Below are 18,446 nucleotides of genomic sequence, written 5' to 3'. Positions count from 1 at the left end.
AGTAGCCTACAAACTCACGTGGCATTTTGGCTTTAAGTTTTGTCTCAGAAACACAAATCAGATTTGAATGCAGTGACCTATGTGCTATTTAGCCTATGTGCATCTTTCATATCACTTCCACGCCTCTCATTTACACTGTCTGATTAACTAAGTGCCAAAACAACAAGATCAAAGTTTGTTAATGTAGCCTAGTAAATAATTTGAGACGAGATGTCACTGCGCGCTGGGACCGCTCGGGTTTCAAGGCGCTTCCACACGTCTCGCTATAGGCCTTCGCACACATGGTAGCATCCTCATTTGTTCACCTAAAAATAGCTTGAGACTACTAGACACATTTTTTCGAAACCCATGCATCTTGGTACCTGATACTGAGACTCAAAGCTCTGTAAATGGTGTTGCTCTAGGGTATATAAGAGAGGGGGAAACGGGGTTCAGACATTCACTCCAGTCCGCCTCGGTTTTCACTCGCCTCAACGCAGCTCAAAGGTGAGTGGGATGTGCGCTCCGTACAGGCCGCCGGCTTCTGGCAGCTCACACTGGGAGGAAGGGGATTCAGACCAGGAAATTTCCGTGGACTATAATATTGTAGATAGATATGGAGCCAAAGTACTACATGGACCACGGGATCATTCACTCAGTGCGAGAGGAGTTCAAATGAGGCTTTTTTTTTCCGAAGAACAACGTTTGTGGATAATAATTTCGCTGTGTTACCAACATTTTCTTATAACTGGACATTTAAAAAGAAAAACATCTAAAGCCATCACACTGTTGTCATCACTGCGTTTTCCTAATTGCATCGTTTATTTGTGGCAGTGATTCATGTTCCCGTGGGAGCATCATCTAGGCTATTTAGAGCCTTAGCAGCATTAAGTGTTGCGATAAACACAGTCAGGCCCGTGCTGGGGTCAGATATCTGGAGCCGAAGAGTATCTCTTTAGCCCATAAAAACAGGAGTGGTGATGCTGCCTGTGATGCTGTGAAAATGTAAGGCAATTAATCTCAAAACAATTGGCCAAGTTCAGTCGTGATAGTCGTTAGAATCCTCAAGTGGCTGAAAATATTGCCATTTTTGTTTTTCTAGCTGTTTTCCAATACGATGTTGACAACAGTTACATCTGATAAATGATGTCTTTTATTATGTTAAGACGTTAGAGGAAGCGTGGTTGAACACTAATTACGTTCATGGCCATCCACTTGATGCGCGTAATTTGAGCCCGCAGACTGACGCAAGGCTCCATCTGATACATGTTGACCAACTGTAAAGTTATGCGCCAGATGCTTGGAAGAACTCTGGGAAACACCTGTCCTTTACGAGAAATACATAACTTCCTCTCTATGCAAATCCCTCTCTGCAGGCAACTCTTGCTTGTCCTACAGGAGGATATTTGAAATGTCACAATAAGAGAACTGTAGAATAGGATTTACACTGTCTGATACTAACATGTGATTCTCTTCTCTCATCTCAAAGATTAAAAAATGGCCTTCGCTGGTGTTCTCAATGATGCTGAAATGAAAGCAGCTCTGGATGGATGCACAGGTAAGATAGGTCTCTCCTATATTAGCAGAGATGCATTCAGAAATGCAATACACAGTGACCCTAAACCTGTTTTTTTTGCTTTTAATAAACTTTCAATGCAAAACCAATCTGGAGTACTGAATCAGAATAATCAGAATACACTCAACTCCCAATTTCAAAATGCGGCACACACCACTGACGGCCACAATTAGCCCTCCACATCCTTCAGTCCCTGTCCAAGGTCCTGTATCTGGTCCTGTGTGGTGCTTGTGCAGCCTGTATCTTTAATCTGTTTATGGTGTTAAAACATGTGTTACAGCTGCTGACTCCTTCAACTACAAGACCTTCTTCAAGGCATGCGGCCTGGCCGCCAAGTCCTCTGATGAGGTCAAGAAGGCCTTCGGCATCATTGACCAGGATAACAGTGGCTTCATTGAGGAGGATGAGCTGAAGTAAGGGACACTTAATCAATGCACACTTCAAATGGAAACTCAACAATTAGAATATGCACCATATCCCAGGTCATTGTATTGTGTCTGAGTGAATTGCAACAGGGCATTTCACTGATGTCTCCTATGTGAATAGAAAAGTCCTAAAGTGGTCCAAGTTAATTCAGAAAAATAGATGAATGGTTAGCTTATTGTCTTTCCCCTTCACTTTGGACTTATCTTGGCTTTAATTTGAAGGTAAAACAGCATACTGACTAGGTGTACAGCAACTTTAAGGCCTTGTCTATTGAAACCTGAAGGATTTATGACTCCATTTCAGAATCATTTCAGTTTTGTGTTACGATCGTTTCAGAATCACACATTCTGCAGTGTTTTACTACTGGTCAGTCAATACAATCTGAGATGTATCATGGTCCTGATTTCTACTCCTGCTCCTTTGTCCAACACCTATCAGGCTGTTCCTGCAGAACTTCTCCGCTGGCGCCAGAGCACTCACTGACGCAGAGACCAAGGCTTTCCTCGCCGCTGGTGACAGTGATGGTGATGGCAAGATCGGCGTTGACGGTAGAGTTCTTTGTTGAATACATTACACTTTCCTAGATATCTTTTTGTTTAGCAGAGCACTTTGCACAGGTATATCAGATTCATTCGGATGCCTATTAGCATTGGACTCTTGGTTGATCTGCATAACAATTTATTCCTTAACATGTATTCACATACTTTCAGTTGAATATCTGAAGAGTCTCAAATTCTTGGTCAGACAATTGGGTCCAACTAATGTTAGTCTAGAGTACACCACCCTAATGACAAGAGTTTGAATACATTTTGCTCAATACTAATGGCAGTTTTATTCTATCTACTTTTCACAGAGTTTGCTGCCCTTGTAAAGGCATAAGTTTCCATTGACCAAGATCCACTTTCATGGAACGAACTCATGGAGGGAACTCCTTGCAAGATTCAGTAAATCATCAGCTGAAAGAATATTTTTTATATCTTATTTATGAGTTGCCTGCGGACTATGTCTCAACATTGAACACATAGTGTAATGTTAATTTTACTCAAATGTGTGATATGTTTTGAAACATGACTTGTGCAAATTGTACCATCCTTTCTGCACTTTTGAGGAAGAGTGAAAAACCAGGAATAAATACTCTTTTGGTGTGAAATCATCTCGTTCAGGTCAGTCCTCTGTGCGTTGGTCAACTGTGGTGTGATGGTATGAAAAGGAACAAACTGAGTGTCCAGCAGCCAGCGTTCATGAATGCTCCAGTGTGGCTAGGGAGGGAATGAGGGATGGTTGAATGGAACTGCCCAGCACTTGTTTTGATAATAGCCAGATGGGAAGGGGAGTCTTGCTGGTCTTAGGCCAGGACCTGGCAAACATACAGTGGGGAAGGCCCTGGGGCTTTGCTTGAACACTTCCTGGATCTAGGGGGATTCGCGATGGATTGCTTTCACACATAGTGCAATTAGGGTGTCTGCTCCAAGGGTTTTCTCCCGACCAACTGCAGTGTGGTCAATTGGACGAAGTGCTGTGGCAAGCAGACTGCAACAGGAGGGCTATGAATAGGCATCGTTGCATCAGCAGGACCTTTAGCGGGCTAAATGCAGGGATGCAAGGATGCAGCTTTATGTGTGGTGGGTTGAGGGGGTCTTAACAAATCATCCTATGGTCATCTTCTAGTGTGTGTCACATTTGGAGCAAGCCGCATTCCCTTTGAAAATATATACAGATATTGGCCTCGGAAGTAATTTGATTGATCAGTCAAATCATAGACTAATTACAATTCAAGGGGGAAAATGTAAGGCTATTAGTTGCACAAACTATAGTACACGACCTGCATGTCTGCAGTGCAAAACGCAAACCTTTTAGCCTATCAAATGGCAGCATAAGCATGTTACCATCAATTAGTGGTCAAAACAGAGAGAAGTGTTGTGACAGCAGTCTGCTGTTTACCTCACCCCTCCTGCCGCTCTCCTCCCAAAGGACAGTGCTGCCACCTCCAGGAGCTTTGCGAAGTGGATCTGCACGACTGGGATTAAGAATGTCCCTATTTCACATTGTTTTAAGTTTATAAAAGATTTACTCAACAGCAAAAACATTTCTTGTGCTTTTAAACATGTGAAGTTGAGAATGACAAGAATGATATAAGAAATATGCAGTAGGCAATTATCAATAAAATCCGCCCGCAGGCTATAGCCTGTATCTTGACATCAGAAAGTAAAAAGTTACATTCTTTATCAATTACAATATCACACTATACACTCGCTCGATTACAGTTGTAAGGTAGGCTATAGGCTATCAGAGACAGTGGTATTCAAGACAAAGGACAACATGTCTAGACAATACATTGAAGGCTTCTTTTACAGACTAATCGATTTATCAAATTCATAAGTAAGATATGTTTGGCAAAATATCCCAACATAGCCATGTAGACTTGTAGTAGATTTGTGAATAGCTTAGTTTATGTCCAACTTCAACAAAGTTGCACGAAAAAAGGAAAAATAAAGAATCACTTCCACTTAGCCTATCAAAGCTCTAATGCAGTGTGCTCACGACCCACAGACTTGAATACCAGGTTGTGTGTTACCAGCAGCAGTCCAATTTGTCCTCCTCAGCAGTGTATATTCTTAGCGTTGGGCGATATTAAAGACTTTTTCAAACGCACCTTTTAAGCGTCTTCATTTGTGAAACTTAAAATAGCCTGGTCTCTGGCTGCAGGACAAATGTTCGCCACCCCCTCTCGGCGGTGTCAGTTATCTTGTGCCTCAGATTTCGATGGAGCGAAAGTATAAAAGGTCATCAGGAACACCGGCAAGATCACTGCAGTCGACTCAACTCTTGTCTGTATCATCTGTACAAAGCAAAGGCACCAGAGGTGAGTTTCCATGGAAGACGCAAAGCAACCCGGGACCCATGCAGACAAAGCCGCAGCATCAGGCTTGGCATCTCGCTTTAATTGCGTTTTAACAAGGACTCCGCAAAGCATCGCAGTCATCCAAAGAATGAGATTGGTTTTGCGAGGGATGGGAGTCAACTGTATGAAGAAATGGATTAGAGACTGAAACCACCAGCATCTAAAGTTGCCATAGGGAGCACGTGTCAATTTCAGCCTCTCAAATGGGACTTTGGAAATGCAGCATCAAATATCTACCATTCAAATAAGAAGTGGATTAAATCATGCGCATTTTGGCTTTCTGAAATCTAAGATATTTTTCTTATCTTTGGAAATATTGCCGACATTTATTGCCGACAGGCTAATCATAATTTATTAGGCTATGCAAGTTTTTGAGCGCTTAATTGTTGTTTGAATACAAAAATGATGATTTCATCTTGTAGGATGCATATAGCGAATCACATTGAAATCACAATTAAAATGAACAGTCTTGTAGTAGGCTACTAGCCTATTTGTAATTAGATGCATATACTTAGGCTATAGCCTAGTCTTCAGTATGCTTCAGTATGCGATGCTGAAAAGTGCCTATGGGCTCCCCAGCTATTGTTAACAAGGCAGAGTAGGCTATTTATCCCGTAAGTTTAATAATCAACTGCTTGTATTTGTACAGATCAAAATGGCCTTCGCAGGTGTAGGACTGAGTGATGCCGACATCACTAAAGCCCTGGATGCATGCAAAGGTAGGCTCCTCACGTCTTTTTAATTACGATGCAAAATCACAAAAACCAAAGTGTGTGGCCACCATCTCTCTTTTTGTTTGGAGTGGTCCATTATAACGTGTTTGTGTTTCAAAACGATGTGATATGATGTCCAGCCGCCGACTCATTCAACCACGTGACGTTCTTCAAGTCCTGCGGTCTGGCTGGAAAGTCCCCCGAAGAAGTGAAGAAGGCCTTCTACGTCATTGACCAGGACAAGAGTGGCTTCATTGAGGAGGATGAGCTGAAGTAAGGGACACTGCTGGAGCTAGACATCACACACACACACACACACACACACACACACTCCATGTCCTAACTTTAATTAAATGATGGTGAACTTAAGTAGGCGTATTGCTCATATGCTTTTTTATGCATTTACTCACCATTGTATTTTAAAAGAAAGAGTGGAAATTTTAATCTTTTATTTTTTATTTTTTTAATCGATAGCAATTAAACAGGCCTAATAAATGTTAGGCTATTGTTCTGCTAAGATAGCCTATAGCCCCATTGTTCGGTAATTGAACAGTGGCTAAACAACGTGGTTGCTCAGCAACACATAAATAGCTACCAGCATTAACATTAATATTTATATTAGGCTAACTGTTATGCGGTTACATTGGATATTTTACAACGCCTTCAAATATGGCTCGGCCAATCAGAGCCAAGAACCGAAAATATCCGTTTATAAGCGAATGTTTTTCTGTCCAATCACAGGCTGTTCCTGCAGAACTTCAGCGCAGGTGCACGCGCACTGACCGACGCCGAGACCAAGACCTTCCTCAAGGCCGGTGACTCCGACGGTGACGGCAAGATTGGCGTTGATGGTACGAGTTTCCTTTATCCATGTCGTAATGCAGATCAGCAAATGCCCTTTTTAGTGAAACTACAGAGCTGAACATGGCGGCTAACGGTTTCTTTCCTCTTCCCGCAGAGTTCGCTTCCATGGTTAAGGCATAAATGGCAACTGACCAACACCTGCTCTGATGGAACAACATTGCCCACGTCGACCTCCCCTTTTCATCTGAATATAAATAATTTTTATACTACATTTGCTTACGAGACGTTTCCTCCTATGCAACACACTGTCCAAAAATGATGATTGTGAATGTAGCTCGGTTGTGTTCATGTCTTAAATATGAATTTTGCTTACTGTAAAATCTATGATGCACTTTCCAGGAACGAACTATAAAAAAGAATAAATATTCTTTTGCTACGGTCTTATTGAGTTGTTCTCCCTCATAGATGCCATAAGACACTGATCTCTGACGCCCTTTCATGTCACGAACACCTGCCACATATAGGAAAAATTCACGTGCATTCTCTCTCTCTCTCTCTCTCTCTCTCTCTCTCTCTCTCTCTCTCTATCTATCTCTCTCAAACACACACACACACACAGACACTCTTAATGGTGGAACAATATCAAACCACAATTCTGGATGGACAGACAGCCTGAATCAGTGGTTTTCCACATGCCAAAGTACATAACACTGTAGTTATACTATATCATTGGCATACTTTATTAGTCTATATAGCCTATATATGTCTTGAGAGAGAGAGAGAGAGAGAGAGAGAGAGATGCGTTTCCCTCTAGAGCCTCTAGATGGTGGCAAATCCATTGTCAGTATAGTTTGGACAGATGCACCGGACAGACAAATACCAGCGTGGCAACAGTTCTGTCGACACATCCATTCGTTTCAAGCTTTTCAGACATGTGATTAGATGACATTGACATTATTCACGTCATAGGGATACTCATTAGCCTGTAGCATAGGACGTGAAAACACTGGCCCATGTAGTAAAACGACATAAAAAAAAATATGAACGTTTTAAAAAATGTACACTGCAAAAATCATCCATCTCAACATGTCATCTTTGAGTTTTAAAATCAGATTTTTCTTAAAACAATTTTAAAAATCTGTAATCGGGCAGATAATTTCACTAATTTCCAAATCAACTGGTTTAAAGAGTTTTCTTCAATCATTTTCCAGATACATTTTCCAGAAACGAGCGTCAGTAACTTGAAGCAAGGCACAGTAAGGCGGATCAGACCGATCCGCCTTACTGTGCCTTGCTTCTAGTTACTGACGCTCGTTTCTGGAAAAAATACGCAAAAATGTGAAATTGCATTGGAAACAAGTGGAATTATCTCACCCAATTGATTGATTGATTTAATTTATTTTTTATTCATTTCAGTTCATTTTATCCTTTCAAGAAGATTTTAAGACTGAATATGAGACTAATTGACATGAAGAACATATTTGCGGTGCAGAGGGACGGGCTGAAAACTGTATAAGTAAATCCTGTGCATAGATGTTTTATTTCCAAGAAGACAGCAGTTACGGAGCCTCCCCTTTGTCCGCACCAGGCTCCCGGGACAATGAGGGGGGGATCATCCCTTCAGCCAGCCTATATGTCCAGGAGTGAGGCTTGTAAAGAACATTAGCAAATGTAAATGAATAAATGATCGCCCAGTAACTGTATAGGCGGCCAGGTATCAACATGGCGCATGACATCATGCACCGGCTGTGGGTAAAGCCGCACCGCTGCTCTCGATCCGGTGTCCTCAGTCTCTTTTTCACGCAGAGCCTGGAGGAGATGATTGAGTTTCTCTCTATCTGCTCTGGAGTCTTACCTTCAACAGAGGAACCTCAAAGAAAACTATCGGACATCGCTTGTTCAGGGGCCCCATTAACAAGTTGGCACCGGGTTCAGATGGATAAGGGTTAGGGAAGGTTGACAATGACAAACAACCTGAGATACAAGCTTTTATTCAATAATGAAAGACACCAGGAAGCTGCCAGTGAATGAAACAAAAAGAAAACACTGTGCGTGACCCGTGCGTAAAATACTTGGAGAGGTTGCATGCGCAAAGCACCTGCTCATTTTTGTTGGTTAAATTTCTTTCGAAATAACTACAGCATATCAACAGTAATGTGAGCAAAAGTAAAACAGAAACAGAAATACTGATTCGTTTTATCCTATAGAGCACAGGCTCTAAAGGCACAATTCGTTTCCTATGGAGCTGCGCACCTATAGGCCTATACGCACCAAAACTAAATTCGATGTAACTTGATTATGTGAAAATATCCGTATTCCACCTGGACAAATCACGCGTTTAAATAATGTTCACACCAGTCGACCTTTATGCACATAGCATGACACGGCAAACGCGCTAACACTACCCGCTGTATACGTATATATACATATATGTTCACGCTCGCCAGCTGACGCGCACGAGAGCCACAACACTGCCAAGAGTCGCGCGTGCCCCACACGTGCACGCGCGCTTACAGTAGCTGAGTTTTACTGCTGGCAGTTGCTGTGCCTGCCTGCCTGTCCCTGTCTGGTCGGCCCCCCTGGCTGTGGGCATATTCAAGGATATCCCTCAAAGAGTCAGGTGGCAGATCGAAGGCTCCAGTTACTGCAGCTCACACAGTTGTCAGGAGAGTAGTAAAAACCCTCCTGTTTTCAAATAAACACCACTGGGCTGGTCTGTGAAAAGGAACAAAGGATTATTCTTTTAATGTGTTTACACAAAAGACATTTAAGTCAGTGATCTCTCTCTCTCTCTCTCTCTCTCTCTCTCTCTCTCTCTGTCAAGACATATATAGGCTATATAGACTAATGAAGTATGCCAATGATATAGTATAACTACAGTGTTATGTACTTTGGCATGTGGAAAACCACTGATTCAGGCTGTCTGTCCATCCAGAATTGTGGTTTGATATTGTTCCACCATTAAGAGTGTGTGTGTGTGTGTAATGTGTTTGCACAAAAGACATTTAAGTCAGTGATCTCTCTCTCTCTCTCTCTCTCACACACACACACACACACACACACACACACACGTGCAGCTGCATATGCACACCTTCAACTAACCTTACCTCATTGTCCAGTAGTGAGAAATAACCTTCCTTTAAACCTGCTGCAGTGAACAAACTCCCAGGAATATGCTTAACGACCCTTGAATTTGTTTGTGTGTCAGATCCACTGGGGGCAATGAATGTCCTCTGAACAGGCAACCTGCATTGGTCACTCTACAAATGGACAGACAGACAGACAGACAGACAGACAGACAGAGACAGACAGACATGAAAGCCAAAGCTCAGCTCCGGTGTGTCAGGGCCTGCATGACCTCTGTGGACACAACGCCACCCCTTCCTCCACCAAAAACCTCTGTTTAAACAGGTGCATTTGAATACTGACACTGTCCATGATGCCGAATCATCACGGCGGGACGGGACAGCGACAGGAGAGGGTGACCTCGGGTCCCTTAATCAGCACAGTTGACAAAGCAATAGCTGGGCTGCTGCTGTGCGGTGTGAGACAGCGAGAAGGTTAAAGCATCAACGTCCATGACATTCCGTGATGAGCATGCGATTATGTGTGTGTGTGATGGGGGGTTATATTAGATTTGGGAGGGGATAATCTGACCCCCATCTGTTGTGAGCCTGCATGTGGCAGCAGGGCAAGGGAGCACATTTGGGCAGATGTGTTAAGTCCAGGGCAATGTGGCAGATTTGGGCAGGTTAAGCGCCCCAGAATGCCAGTAGCAGACACACAGAAGGTTGTGAGCCTCTGTCATGTATGGGCTGACCTCTTCGCTGACTCAATGATCTCACACTAATTTTTTAAAACCGGGGGAAGTCACCAACACATCAAGCCCATGCTCCTTTTGTCAGGCTAAAACAAACTGACAAGGACACAGTATAAGGTTCAATGTCAGCTGACTTTTTATTTCCCATAATTTACCTCAAATGTAATGATAGGGGCACGTTTGCAGTGGGATGTGGCTCAGATGTGCTCCTTTTGGGACTGCTGCCTGTAAAGGGATATCTGCATGGAGAAGGAGGGGGGGGTACAAGGAGAGAGAGAGAGAAGGAGAGAGAGAGATTGCAGTTACATTACTGCTTCCCTGCATTTACTGTACTATATAATTATAGAGGTGAGAGGAGGAGGAGGGTTGGGTTGAAAGGAGGGAGTGGTGGATAGAAAGAATGAACTTTTTTTTTTTTTTTTTTCTTAATTTGCTATTTACAAGGGCGTTACAGATGTCGACGGTCCAATCTCTCTGCCCCTGGGCGTTATAAATAGTAAAGGTTAATTAGTTAGCTGAGAAATTGGATCAGGGGCGGGCAGTTAGAATTTGATCCACAGACAGGTAACTCAAGCAATCCCCATTGTCACTGCAATCAGACCTATATAAATCCGCCTTGACGGACACCAGTCACCACATAGCCTTACCTCTCTGCTGGATCACCGACCGGGCAAAAACCTCAACGCGGTAAGTTGCAGTGTGGAATCAGGACAGGCTTTACCTCGTCGCCTCGGTGGGAAGTAACTGCTTTCTTACTGGTTTAAAATCATTTTGTAGATGTGAGTCGGATTCTCTGGCTCCTAGGAGTGTATATTAGTCATTTCTCTCATGTATGTCGTTTACACCGACTTTAGAGCAGTTCAAAGGCGATCTACCTACATGGCAGGTGAAGTAATTGCATGCGTAAAAGGAGAAAGAGAGAACTTCTTTGCGTAAGGTGACAGTATTGACTCTATAGGCAAGGGGAGAATGGATACTGTACTATCTGTAGTTGCAACAATAACTGGATATACTGTTTTGTTGGGACAGTTCTGGGCGAATATTTTGACTTTCATACAGAACTGAGAGAGGATTTATTGACAATCAATATGTAAAACGCCACTGTGCTCTCCTGGCCCTCACCGCACTGACTGCTGAGAAATAATATTGTCACCTGAACACCTTTGCTCAGTGTCAAGTTAGAAGGTTTGCTACTGTACCTGGCTAAATGTGTTAATAATTCACTATGGTTGTTCCTCTGACAGGATTAAAATGTCGCTCTCATCTATCCTTTCCGCTGATGCCATCGACAGTGCTATCAAGGACTGCCAAGGTATCGTCTTCCACTAATATCATTATTGCTTTCTTCATTACATTTTTTTTTCTATACAGTAGAAATTGGAGGCTGCGCAGCCCTAACAAGGACCAGAGTACCTCCGCTCTGTAGGATACTGTAGTGGTATTGCAAATGTCAAAATGTGAAAAGATACAGTTGTAGTAGAGGCATAGGCCCAAGCCTGAAAAGGCACTCAGCCCGGGATAAATCTTAGCTCAGAGATTTCATGGGCGTCAATTGGGCACTTGCCATAAACTCAAGTGAGTCCAAATTTGATCTTGTAGTTTTAATATTACAATGGAAGGCAAACATCGAGTAAAATTGTCTGAAGTCTATCTGGAAATCTGGAAACTTTATATATCTAACAACAGGACCAATGCTGTCTCCAAGCTATGTGCGTCTGGTGACCTATAATCATTTATCACACTGACCAAATAATAATATCTTTTCAGTCAGCAGTCATTGATCCACTTGTCTCCAGAAAATGATATTATCCTACAGTGACTCTGCCAGTGGTTTTACTGTAGTGGACTGACGCCCCTGAGCCTCGCATCATTATGACAAACTCCAAACTAGACTCGCGTGACTCATTCTAATTTAAATTTATATCCAATTTGGTCGATCAGCAAGTGTTAGTTTAAAAAAAGAAAACATTTTAAAGAGTACTCATTTTAAACGTGCAGCCCCGCCTCATGTCGTTTCCCCTCCTCTCTCTTTCGCCTCCAGCACCGGACTCCTTCTGCCCCAAGAAGTTCTTCCAGCTGTGTGGTCTGACCAAGAAGAGCCCCCAGGATGTGAAGAAGGTTTTCGGCATCCTGGACAACGATGGCAGCGGCTTCATCGAGGAGGAAGAGCTCAAGTGAGTGGGCAGGCTTGTTGTTTTGCCCTGGATTATTCTGTACTAACGGGCCAGTGGACGTTTTTTGTCAGTTGTTCCAACTGGCGGAGAGATTTGTGTCAGATGACCTCCTGGAAGACAACCAACTTTGTGTGGCTGGACACGATTTCCATTCATATTTATTCATTATCATATAGTTAGATCAGTGATGTAGTGGAGGGGAAGCCCGCCTAAAATGTTTTGGGCTGACAAAAAATGTATGACATAAAGTCAAAGCGTAAGGAGTATCAAACTGATGTAAGTTATATGAAGACAGTCTTAAAGAACAGAATTTAATGCTTTTCTGAAAATATGATTGACTTTTGTTTTTATTGGTGGTTGTTTACCTTATGATGATCACCTACTGGAGGTCATAGTTCACCCACCTTTTTATTTACCACTTTTGATAACATAACAGATACGAGATGAAAGCCTACTGGATACTACTAGTCTTAGCAATACTGTAAACTTGTGCAAGATTTTGCTGTATCAACATCACCAACATCATTCATTTGATCGATCTGGATTATTAGACATTAGCCCCTCACAGGGGGTCATATTCTGTACAGCAACATCATTCAGCACCAAAGCTTGATAAGGCTTAGACAAGTGACTTGATAGACAGCGAAATTCAAATTCTTTCCTATTACTCATTTTACATCACAGGCTTTGCTATCACCTGTGTGCATTTAGGTTTTTTGTCTTGTGTAAAATGTGAGGATGAGAACTGACTGGACCTCTGTGTTAGATCCCGGGGCTAGCTCTCTCTCTCTCTGGTGAATTAGCCTGCTGTAAGTAAGGAACAACACTGACTGGGAGTGTTATTATCTGTAGCTGTGTAACTAACCCTAACCCTGGTGCTGTGTGTGTCCCAGGTTCTTCCTCCAGAGGTTTACTCCTGGCGCCCGCGTTCTGACCGACACAGAGACCAAGGCCTTCCTGTGTGCTGCCGATGATGACAGTGATGGCAGGATTGGAGCAGATGGTGAGATACCTATTTTATATACCCATTCTGTGGATATGCAAGCTGTGTGTGTGTGTGTGTGTGTGTGTGTGTGTGTTTTGGAGAGAAAGAACACATATCCAATGAGAATGCATATTGACCTGCATTGCTGTATTCCTGGATCAGTATGGGGTTCAGTGCATTTGTCAGAGCCATTTAGGACATTTTCAAAAATAAGGATGACACAAGAGGGACAGTTAAATATTTCAGTTCCACATTATTGTAGCCACCAAGTAGCCATCATAGTCACCATCATCAAATCCCTATATACCACCTCTATCCTGCATTACCTTCAGCAGGATTAAATTCAGCAGGCACATAAAAGATGGCAGCTGTACAATGACAAAGAACTTGAGCTTAGAGATTTGTGAATTATTTCCTTGATTTGACAAATGTTGTCAATGACATGCTATTAATTTGACAATGCAACAGTGCAATTGAAATTCAGACTCACAATACTAGCTCTTTGTCTTGTCGCTTTACAGTATATTATTATTGTGTCTAGGTATCTTGTATCATGTATTATAGAGTTGTATTGAGGCAGATGTCAGACAGAAGAGGTGAAAAAAGCACAAATCATATCTCTAATGCAGTTTCTTCTGTCCACAGAATTCCAGGCCATGGTCCTGTCCTAAACAGCTGGACTCCTCTCCAACTCTGTCTGCTCCCCCCATCCCACCGCTACAAGGACTCTATTAGTTTAGCATTGGTCACCTTTCCATCTGGTTAGATAAAACCTTTCGATTCTTTTTATTTTGCAAGACTCGCTCCAGTCCACAGACATCCACTTTCTCACCATGTTTTTAGTTGGCTTTTTCATATGTTTTAGACAGAACATAATGCTGTATTGCCCAAATAAATGTACCATTTACCAAATTACTGAGAAAATAAATGAATAAAACCCAAGTCTGCTTGCTGTTTCTCATGATTTTAACTCAAGTGTAATTATTTTCATCTTAATCTACTGGCCTTTACTCAGAGATGGTTTGAGATGACACAGTGTGAAATGGCATTAACACCTTAACTCTGTATAATATGTTGCTAGTTAAGTCTTGAGGGAGGAAGTTGCATAAGGAGGAATATAACAAAACATGATTCTTGACACACTGAAGCTTCTCACTAATGTCTCATGTGCACAAGATGAAAGTGTAATTAACCATGGAGCATATAGAGGAAGTGTGTATCCACACTTACTGTACATGTGTGCATGCAAACACTGAACCAGATGTACACATGCCTCCACATGCATGTGCACACACACACACACACACACACACACACACACACACAGAGTCCATTTTCCTTACAGTTCTGAGGTTTCCTTTAATCTTCACTTAACCTTATCTAATCCACTAATAAATGAGATTGAATGTCAGGCAGCATGGTATCAGTTGAGAGGAGAAGTGGGACATGTCCTGCAAACACAGAGTTTCTGTCTGTGTGTGTATACAAGTGTGTGTGTGTGTGTGTGTGTGTGTTTAGAGAGCCATAGAGCTAGAGCAGGGAGAGAGCAGTGGAGGTGACCTTGATGACCACCTGAGTGTCACCGCGGCTGGATCGAGTGACACCTGACCTCAGCTTTGTAAATAAACCCAGCTGAACCTTAGTGCTGCTCAGGCTGGGGCAACAACACACACACACACACACACGCACACACACACACATACACACACACACACAAATGAACACACAAAACACAAACACGATCAGACACAGACACACACCCATGCAAATACTCACACACTCACTCATATACACACACGCACGCATGCACACACACTGTCACACATACTGTATGTACATTGACATACTCATTCATATCAGGGTAAATTAATGTGCGTGTGTGTGTGTGTGTGATGTACAGTAGGAAATGCAAACACTGCAGAATCCCAGCTCAGGATAGGCCCTACATGTATTCCCTTGTAGATCTCCCCTTGACAGAGAACATCTATATAGAATAGATCACAATATATTACAACAGCATCATCAACAGTGTGACCATGCAGCAGCTCTGCCCTCCTCCATCCATGAGACTTTCCTGTAAATGGAATGCAGTTTGCTCACTCTCTGCACTTACAGGATTCATGAGATTAAAACTAACAACCACCTCCCCCTTCACCCACCCACTAGAGGAGCCAAAATACAGAGTGCCACACGCTCTTCTGGAGGTGGCACCTTAGCATCATTTCAAATATCTGTATATTATAGTGAGAACCTGACTATTACAGCTGACACCTGCTCCTCGGAGCAAACCCTGGCATTAGCATAAGGTCATGGTCCCAAATGTAGGATGTGAAGTAATACCTAATGCTGCTCAATTCACATGGTGTGCCATGATAATCATAGAGGTTTAAAGAGTATTGCCTCTTCGACCACGCCCATACTGTACCTGTGGCAAGGCGCTGTGTGTTGCATCATATTGCAAAATCCACTGGCACAACAAAATAATACCAATATGTTGAATTCTTTAGACCTTTTTCTGAGCTAAAAGCCATTCTTGTTTCTAAACCATTTTATATGCAAATATCAGTAACCACGTAAGACAATAAATCAAGGAAATGGGCATAATTGTACTTAATTTATATGTTTGTATCACCCTGGATGGATTTGGCTCTGTCTACCTGGTGCAGCAGCTTTGGGACATCCAAAACCCCTGTGTATGCCACACAGGGGTTTTGGATGTCCCAAAGCCGCTGAATTCTGAATACTGACAAATGGATGATGCCTCCCAGAATGTGTTTAATACCAATGTAGATGATGGATGAACACCATTGCAATCAAAGTGCAGCAATGGGACTAAGCCAGAAATATTTACAGTCAAATGTAAGGTCAAGTACCCAGTAAAGTGAAACTGAGAGCCTGAAAGAGACAGAGTGCAGAGGTAAGTGTATATGCAGAAGTGATGATATGCAGATTTTAGTTACTCAAATACATTTAAGGACAAAATGGCAGACAAAGCAACAGGCCAAGAGACTGTCCATCCAACAGACAAACATTGCAGGAGCGCTGAGAGACAGAGCATCGATGAGGTCATCATCCGTCCACATCTGACGTTTCAGTCTCTGACCCTCAGCTCTGCAGACGCGGGGGAGAGGAGAGAGAACGGGGGGAGGAGTGGACCTGGTCGAGGCGGGACAAGGTTGGGGAAGCCAATGGGTAACACAAGCCAGGGGACACACAATGGAGCCGTGACCCCTGCGGGTCAGGAGCGGCGATTGGTAAACAGGAAGGAAATGTGAGCCAACAAGTCGACGCTGACTGCTGCGCACTGCAAGATAATGTGACAAGCAGATTACCTGGGCTCAAGGGCAGAGACGGAGAGAGAAAGAGAGGGAGAGAGAGAGAGACAGAGAGAGAGAGAGAGAGAGAGAGAGAGTGACGTTAGAGTCGTTGTGTCTCTGTGACAGGACAACAACACTCAGCAGCCCTGATAGACACAGACAGTGCGAATGTGAGAAAAATGACAAGGTGAACATGGATCAGTTGATGATGCTGTCTCATCTATTGGCCTTAAAGGGCAGTGCTTGTTGTCTATTATTATGTCAAGAGGCTAAAATTGCTATTTGTTACTCAGTGTAATTGACACAATATACAAAAAGGGCCTCTGATGTATCATTAGATGCAGGGTGCCTTTGTATATTCTGTTGAAGCCCAAAAAAACACAAGTACATGTGTAACAGTGTCCACATCATTTTCAGTAGTTGTAGGGTGAATTCAAGTAATGTGGTAAATTATGTAGTAGACTTGTATTGCAAAATGTAATTTCTGAGGTAATGGAGAGGAGGTTTGCCATGATGGTCACAATTTTCCATGAAATGAAAATGACTAGGACTAGTAATGGAATACTTTTATAAGTATTGTTAATTGTTTAAAAAAGTGCAGTTGCTTGTTGACATGTCATGTTGATAAACTTCCCATTGTGAAAAATAAATATTTCCAATAACAAAATAAATGTCACGTTTGTTTCTGCATATTAGAAATCAGCCCCTTTCACATTGCAGTTTTGCCATGTTCAGACAATAGGTGAACTGGGACAGCAGGTTTTAGGTTAATTTGTCTCTCTCATGAACAGTTAACATTAGACCAAATTAAAGACAGACAAAACAGACAGATTGAAACATTATGATGCAGCGTATGTAACAAGGATTTACTATTATATAGGCAGTGATCCAGGTAAGCAAGGAACCGGAAACGCATCATGCATCTGAAGAGATGTGTCTGTTGTTTGATAAACTTAACTTAACTTAACTTAACTTAACCTGGTATTCAGTGTAACATACCAAATCTTGGAGGTGCTGCAAAAAGTGTTCATAAAGTAATACGCTGCATCCCAAGCACCTACAGCATGGACAACACAGGATAGAAATCTGCCTTTCCCTTTCAGCTTATAGCCCATTGGGAATATACTTTTATGGATGGAGAACTGCACATTTCTGTCCATTTTTGCTGAATTAATTCTAACAAAAACACTGAACACTATTATCATGCAACAGGACTGGATAGGCCTTCTAGGATGGACACATATGCCTACTCTGCTTGTCTCTTGGCACTTCAATAATTGATGCCCTCGCTTCATTGTCACCAAAAACTCATACCAAGAAAGGAGTGTCAGGCTCACCTTACTTATTAAGTCTGTGTGAAACTTTAATGTGCACCCCATCTTCTTCAACTGATAACAAATTGATGTGGTGGGGCAAAGCGGGAAACGGGAGGCTAAACCATTCAGATTTCGACTGTTCATACAGCACAGTCTGGGACAACAAACACTGATCATATTTTGATTCATTCTCCGTCTTTCGGAGCCCTGAGGGATCAGCGATGTGCCACCTGATAGTCTGAACAGGGAGGAACGTCGTAAAAGATTTAACTGGCGTGTTAGGATGACTGAATGGGCTTTGTGAGCTCATGAGCGCAGGAACTCTATTCATAATGCAGGGGCTGACAGCACTGCCTCTGTTCCCCAACAAGCATTAGTCCTGCGCCTCTGCTTATGATGTCTGTGTGTAGCTGCCCTTCATTAAAGAATGATAG

At 42.5% G+C, this 18,446-nt stretch overlaps 3 protein-coding genes across 3 annotated transcripts; all 3 read left to right on the top strand.

Annotated features, from left to right (window-relative positions):
- The first annotated feature begins 411 nt into the window (after positions 1-411).
- LOC139928627 (parvalbumin alpha-like) lies at positions 412-3,102 on the top strand. Its single transcript, XM_071921242.1, has 5 exons — positions 412-486; positions 1,469-1,537; positions 1,836-1,968; positions 2,420-2,529; positions 2,835-3,102. Exons 2-5 carry the CDS (start codon positions 1,477-1,479, stop codon positions 2,858-2,860), a joined length of 330 nt encoding a protein of 109 aa, XP_071777343.1. The 5' UTR covers positions 412-486; positions 1,469-1,476; the 3' UTR covers positions 2,861-3,102.
- Positions 3,103-4,800: 1,698 nt separating this feature from the next.
- On the top strand, positions 4,801-6,841 carry LOC139928636 (parvalbumin alpha-like). Its single transcript, XM_071921252.2, has 5 exons — positions 4,801-4,844; positions 5,533-5,602; positions 5,737-5,869; positions 6,338-6,447; positions 6,555-6,841. Exons 2-5 carry the CDS (start codon positions 5,539-5,541, stop codon positions 6,578-6,580), a joined length of 333 nt encoding a protein of 110 aa, XP_071777353.1. The 5' UTR covers positions 4,801-4,844; positions 5,533-5,538; the 3' UTR covers positions 6,581-6,841.
- Positions 6,842-10,751: 3,910 nt separating this feature from the next.
- On the top strand, positions 10,752-14,321 carry pvalb8 (parvalbumin 8). The gene is made up of 5 exons (XM_071921190.2): positions 10,752-10,907; positions 11,465-11,532; positions 12,262-12,394; positions 13,288-13,397; positions 14,025-14,321. The coding sequence occupies exons 2-5, from the start codon at positions 11,472-11,474 to the stop codon at positions 14,048-14,050; spliced, it is 330 nt and encodes a 109-aa protein (XP_071777291.1). The 5' UTR covers positions 10,752-10,907; positions 11,465-11,471; the 3' UTR covers positions 14,051-14,321.
- The last annotated feature ends 4,125 nt before the right edge of the window (positions 14,322-18,446 follow it).

This window comes from Centroberyx gerrardi, chromosome 7 (assembly GCF_048128805.1).
Source record: "Centroberyx gerrardi isolate f3 chromosome 7, fCenGer3.hap1.cur.20231027, whole genome shotgun sequence".
Lineage (NCBI taxonomy): Eukaryota > Metazoa > Chordata > Actinopteri > Beryciformes > Berycidae > Centroberyx > Centroberyx gerrardi.
The sequence above is the reverse complement of the archived record's forward strand: the minus strand, read 5'-3'. Positions and strand labels throughout refer to the sequence as shown.